Source organism: Amphiura filiformis, unplaced genomic scaffold, assembly GCF_039555335.1.
Source record: "Amphiura filiformis unplaced genomic scaffold, Afil_fr2py scaffold_25, whole genome shotgun sequence".
Lineage (NCBI taxonomy): Eukaryota > Metazoa > Echinodermata > Ophiuroidea > Amphilepidida > Amphiuridae > Amphiura > Amphiura filiformis.
Window position 1 is genome coordinate 68,989 of NW_027305489.1, and position 6,494 is coordinate 75,482.

The 6,494-nt window shown below is 37.1% G+C and overlaps 1 protein-coding gene across 1 annotated transcript; it reads left to right on the top strand.

The window, feature by feature from the left end:
* The first annotated feature begins 820 nt into the window (after window positions 1-820).
* On the top strand, window positions 821-5,479 carry LOC140143659 (uncharacterized). Its single transcript, XM_072165476.1, has 2 exons — window positions 821-1,422; window positions 2,535-5,479. The coding sequence occupies exons 1-2, from the start codon at window positions 1,387-1,389 to the stop codon at window positions 3,315-3,317; spliced, it is 819 nt and encodes a 272-aa protein (XP_072021577.1). The 5' UTR covers window positions 821-1,386; the 3' UTR covers window positions 3,318-5,479.
* The last annotated feature ends 1,015 nt before the right edge of the window (window positions 5,480-6,494 follow it).

Consider the following 6,494-nt stretch of genomic DNA (forward strand, 5'->3'; position numbering starts at 1 on the left):
ACTTGGCATTATAATTTCTTGGAAATATTCCCAAAACATTAATGTGTGAGAGAAATGTTTTAAGCCAGCTGGAATTCTTTAAGCAACATTAATATCAACATTAACGAAAAAAGATATTTACAGGTACCGAGCATCATCTTACATGCAAGCTTTCATTTTCAATATCGTGCAGCTTTTTAAATTTGAAAAAAACCTAATTAAACGTTTTGAAAGAAACAGATTGTAATGTTTTAAAAGAACGAAAAGGATTTCATTGAACAAAATATGAAGGCCATTGACAGTGTTAACTACTAGTGCGAATTGTGTTGAATGATATTTCATTCAAATTTGGAATGAAGTGAATTGACGCATGCGTTTTGTAATCGCTAATTTCTTCGCAATCAGTCAAACGATTCCAGTAAAATTAGCGTATAAGATGAAGAATAAGATGGACTTCACGCTGATTTCTATGATGTATATTTCTCGACTTACGTCCAAATTTATTCGCCCGGTAATTTTTTTCTGGGACACCCTGTATCTCAAAATCAATATTTCCAAGTTCCGACTGATTGCTTGATCGCATCACATATGATTATTAAACTAACTGGTTATTAACCTCTCTGGTAATAGACTAATTGAATATAGACTTAATGGTATTAATTAAACAGTTGATATAATATAATGCTGGGTTGCCCATACGAAAACTCACCATGATCATGCAGGATGGTGGCGAAGGTCATACTTTATGCAGAGGTTGTATATCTAGGGACTTCCCCTGACGAAATCATGACCAAATTTGTGGTTATATCGCGGGCCTCGATCATGAATTGAGTCACCGGTAAACAATAGGTATTGTTAGTCTTTGTTTGCTTTGTTTGCCGTTCTATGCTGCAGAAAAGGTCTCTGATTGAGGAAATAAATTGATTGTTTTTACACTATTTCCGCGTTGCGTGCAGGTGACTGAAATCTAAATATATGCAGTGGTACATTCCGGTTTTCCCTGTTTCAGTATCAAAATCAAATCAAAAACATGAAAGACATCTTGTCAGTAAGTCTGTTTCTTAGACTACACCACGTCAATAATCTGGTATCGGATCGGGTATAAAGATTCCACCCGGATGTCACAATCTTCTAACAGCGCTTTACTGAAGCAATATGTTCTTTGTTCTGTGACATCTTCAAATTCCTTGAACAGATATTAGTATATGTATGCTACAGTATGTGCAGAATAGTTCCAGCTTATGAGTGGTATACCAACGTCGCAACCCAAAGTGGCCTTATGAGAAATACGAGTTCACTGGGGCAATTGGATTAGTGGCGTTCTGAGGACTTCTGAGATCGAAGATTAATCCACCAGAAGATCACACAGCTTTATGAAACACAGCGGCAGTACAGTACCGATACACAATGGGTGACATGGAAAGAATAGAAAGGTATATTGAGGTGAGTTTTAAATAACTAGTGAATAACTATTGAAAAAATAATGTAATTTAAAAAGTGTCATAATCTTTTGAGACGAAAATTGCACTTTTCTGACTGATTTGATCTTAATTGAAATGAATTTGGGATATAAATGGTTCTCATAATTTCTTTTCAAATGCGCGCGAAATTTTAATTTTAATTAATTTTTGACCAATGCAAATTTATTAGAATTTTGCCTTATTTGGGCTCACAAAACTAATTTTTCATGTCTGTGTCTTTTTGCTGGCAAATAAAATGATATGATATGATATGATATTTCCCCCTCCCTTTTGGGGACCCAAATCCACAAATTTGGCCAGAGGGCAATTGCACCCCCTGCCCACCTTCAGCTACGCCACTGATGCGCCACAGTTTGGTGGTACCTATCCAGCGATTTTTGTATATCGATGGTAGGTTTTCAGTAGAGATCGATGTGCCCAATTAAAAAGTGTCCAAGTACGCAAATTTGGGTGCTTTGAGGTGAGAATTGATATACTGACGGCAAAAAGTAGGTATAGAGAAAGTCAGCATCCAGAGGTCTGCGTGGCACATGCCGCATATAAATTGTTTAGAATAACCACCCCGGGAAGGACCCGTCAACCAAAATTCCTTGGACAACTTCGCATTCCAGGAATACGTGTATTATTATGTTCCACTACCTGGATATAAGTCTATTTTCTGAAAAATAAGAATTCTATTGGACAAATATTTTTAGAAATATGTAATAAAATATAAATAACTAAAAAAGCACCTTTGTGGCTCAAAATCTTACTGTCAAGTTTCTTCCGTTAACTTTGGTATAAAAATGTAGAGAGATGAATTATCTTTTTAATGACACCAATCGTGTTATGATCACGTAATGATATTGAAAGTAATGATCAAAATATAGTAGTATGTGAATGTGGTGACCGTTTTGGACACCATCTTTGATTTAGAGGTGACAGAAGTAAATGCGCAAGAGTACCCCAAGCAAATATTGTGTCATATGTAATAAGCAAGCGATTAAATGAGGTGTACTTAGTTTGTACGCATGGTGCAATGAAAGAGCCACACGGCCCTTCGATTAAATGTCCGCTTGTTTCTTTGCATTACAGACTGCTGATGAGACTTCTCCGCTTCTGACGCAATCACCTAGTAGCGAATCACCAACTCTAAGAGAGCGTCACAACAATGTCATTGGCACTACGCACTACTCTCCACGTCATGATCACCGCGATGAACCTGAGATTGATACAGGTGAAAGTCACGAAAGTTACAACGCCTCACTGATGATCATATTCCTCCTGGGAAGCTGTGGTGCTGCCGTTGCTCTTCTCCCTATCATGGTATCGTGCACACATCACTCACAACGGTTTGTCAACCATATCTATAACTTATCGTACGTGTTTAAGGGAGTCTATATTTGTATGGCTACTGCGTTTTGTACATTTGGCTTGTTTAAAAGGACACGTTGGATCCGAGAGGGACGCATTCGTGTTTCAGCAATTATGGGTGTTTCAGATGACATGGATGATTCAGATATTTCTCGGCGGTCATCCACTAACGATGACAATTCGAATGCAGAGCCACAAGACACCATTCAAGAAGTTGATAAGCGTCCACGTTCTCATCGGGCAGGTATTTCGTATGCAGTCGTAGGTTTTGGCATTGGCGGGATTGTGTACCTGATTTGTCAACCTATCAGTACTCTTTATGCTCATCTTAAACAAGGAGACCCATTTCTAAACAGCTTTTTTGGCATTTATTCCGCATTACTTGATGCATTGTACGTAGCCTCCTTTTTTGTTCAGATTGTGTTTTACGCCAAGTTTAAAGGTGTCGCGTTACAAGGTTGTGCTATGTTCCATTGTTTCATCGCGTTGATGATCACTGGATAACTCTGGGCTTGGTTTACTCTGACACTCTTTCCGATCTATCTCTTTACTATAGACTGTTCTAACAAATCGACAGCTGTGGGCCCTTCCTCAAACTCAGCAGACAGAAATGCCACCACCGACGACATAGTCCTTGTCTTGCTTGAAAACTTAGAAAGTCTTCTCAAACCATTCCTTGGTGAGTTTCTCATCATCAGTTTAGGAATTCTATTCAATCTTTGGGGCACGATGCATAAGATCAATCGCCCAAATTCGAGGTGCTGCAATAGTGTGGACCAACTTGATGGAGACGTCAATGGTCAGAGCCTAGAAACAGTTGAACAGCATAATGTCACGAAGAAACGTGTTATAACTTTTGTCATAGCTGGATCGTTACTTCTTTCTGTTACATACATCGCCATGTTAATTATATTAAATGGTCACTTTAAAACATGGATGGATGGAAATGTATACATCTGGAATAGCATCCACGCAGTGCTTCATATGCCATTGGTTCTTTTCCTTATACCCCCCTTACTTAAGACAATGAAACGACTTAAAATGCGCTTGACGATATCGTCGCTCACCATTTCCGAATATTTTCTGATTACCACAAACATTGCCAATTATATTTATTGGTTTTTGCGTTTCTTCGCCCCCCTTGCTCTTTTAACATCTTCTGAGACGTCATCCCAGCCAATACAAACAGGAGAACTTACTTTTCTGTTACTATTTGCTCTTGTGGTTGTTGTGTACAGTTTGCTTGAGGTCTACTACCTCATTGCAAGGAGTTGCCTTCAGAGATCAGGTGTGAAAATGTCCAACTTTGAACGCTACGGGTTAGTGTATAACGGGGCACTGAATGTGGCATCTTGGGCACTGGCAAGTTTAGGTAGCGAGTTGGGTTTGACTTCTCCTAACTTACTTCTACCGGCGATGTCTCAAGTATTTGGAAATGTGACTACGGAGCTGATCGCTTTAGTCATGTGTCCAATGCTGGAATTTTATTACTTCCACGCTGCAATTATTTCCTTTGAAATTGCAAAAAAGATATGATTAATCATAAACATTCAAAGCTCTTTATAAATTACATGTACTCAGCTGAGACTAAAAGGTGATAAAGATTGGTTTGTATGCTACACTTTACATTAATTTTTCCATATAGGTTATCATTTTAGTAACAAAAATATCGTGTTTCACGGTCCCCGCTACCTCTGAAACAAAGCTTCAAAATAATATATCAAATGAAAATAACTGTATAACAAATCAAAAGTCACTTACCTATTTTTTTTTCTCATCATATTAAGTAGCCCTACCATAATGATACAAATTATTTGCATATCACATAGAAGAAAGTAATTCACCCCCTGACCCCTGATAAACGTATGGTGTCGGGTAAGGGTTGTGTTATTAGGGGGCGGGGTATTATATATTGATTGCATAACTTAGAGAAGTCGGGGGTGTGTTTGCACCGATTAACAACGGAGATTGACCGCCCCATCCCCTACTATTATATACCCACATAAGAATTCAGCTCATACATGCAGTTTCTCATTACCTCGTCCATTTTAGGCCTGAAATATATGAATGTTTAGTGCAAAAAGTATGACCAAAACATGTAGTGGTTACCACTCGGGAGTCATGTACTGTTCAATGGGCCACTGTGATACACATTTTTTTTATATTCTAGAATCCAAACTGCTAGAGAATTTTAGCTTTAAAATGTGGGTAAAAATGTTTGGGTGATACCCAGTGGGCACACCTGACATTGAAATCACGTTGAAATCACGTTGAAATTTCGACATCGAAATCAATTTCGACGTCGAAATCAGGTTGAAACCGCGTTGTATTTGCAAATGGACTTCAACCTGATGGACTTCAACCTGATTTCAACCTAAAGATTGTTTGAAATCAGGTTGAAATTTCAACGTTCTATTCCAACGTCGAAATCCTAACCTGTGCCCACTGGGTAGGCCTCAATGTGACGTAGAAAACAGTTGTTATAATCGTACCAACCACCTTTAAATGGGATGTCCTTGAAGAAGTTGTGGCCTGTCGGACATATAAGAGCAAATCTCAGCACTAAAGTGGACGATTTTAACAGGATGCATGTACTATATACACACAAATTTGGCTTTCTTCGCTGGTGGAGTGAATGTAGAAGTATTTTTCGTTAAGTGGGACAATTTTTTAATTTTGATGGACAAAATAGCACAAAATAGGACAAAATAGACGTTTCCAAGCTAGCAAAATCACGTTGAATTGTCTGCATTGACGAGATTCATTAAGGCATATGCCGTTCTCTAAAGTTGGAAGTAACGCCCGGAAGTAACGAAGTTGTGGGGAAATCGCCGCCAGGGAAATTTATGAATCTTGGCTGCAAACAAAAAGTGCGTGAGCTAAAATACAACATCAAATATTCACGCCTATTTACATAATTTCCTAAGACCTCACACAAGTGATCATTTATAACAATATGAAACTATAGAGTTTGGTCATTGATATGCACCATCAATATTGAACCTGTGATCAATATTTCTAGGCAAAAATTCTTAATGATTCTGATCACTCAAAATGAAAATGATAAATCATTCTCACTTATTATTTGGGACAATGGTCGAGGTCCAATGCCCTTTAACCTTTTTTCCATCGCTTTAACTTGATATGGAATCAATTATAGTTGCCATGAAAGCTCAAAGCAAATGTATTATAGGAAGAGGAACTGGAATAAGATAAAATGTAAAACCTTACTGATCTGATCACTTCCGATCAATTTTTATGGCTGTCATTCAATTATGGATTCGATTAATTACATTAGGAAGAGGAACTGAAATATAATAAAATGTAATACACCATATTTTTTATAAGAAATACGCATCATATGGGAAAACCAGTGCCAATAAAAACTTTCAGTTTTGGAATTGAACTTCGCGGTACAGGGTGTCCCAGAAAATTTTATATTTATCTTTACTGTAACAATCAATTCAAAAAATAAGTTAATGGTATGCCAGTAAAATATTTTCAAAATAATTTACATCACGGCATTCAATTAAGGGTTGTATAAAAAGAAATATCAATAATAATCAAAAATATTAATATTTCTGATTATTATTGATATTGATGTTAATATTTTTGATTATTATTGATACTGATATTAACATTTTTGATTATTATTGATACTGATGATAATATTTTTGATCA

Excerpts from the sequence above, each read along its gene's own strand:
- LOC140143659 (XM_072165476.1), top strand. The coding sequence starts at position 1,387 with ATGGGTGACATGGAAAGAATAGAAAGGTATATTGAG. Across the intron at positions 1,423-2,534 it reads GAATAGAAAGGTATATTGAG|ACTGCTGATGAGACTTCTCC; the intron begins GTGAGTTTTAAA and ends TTTGCATTACAG.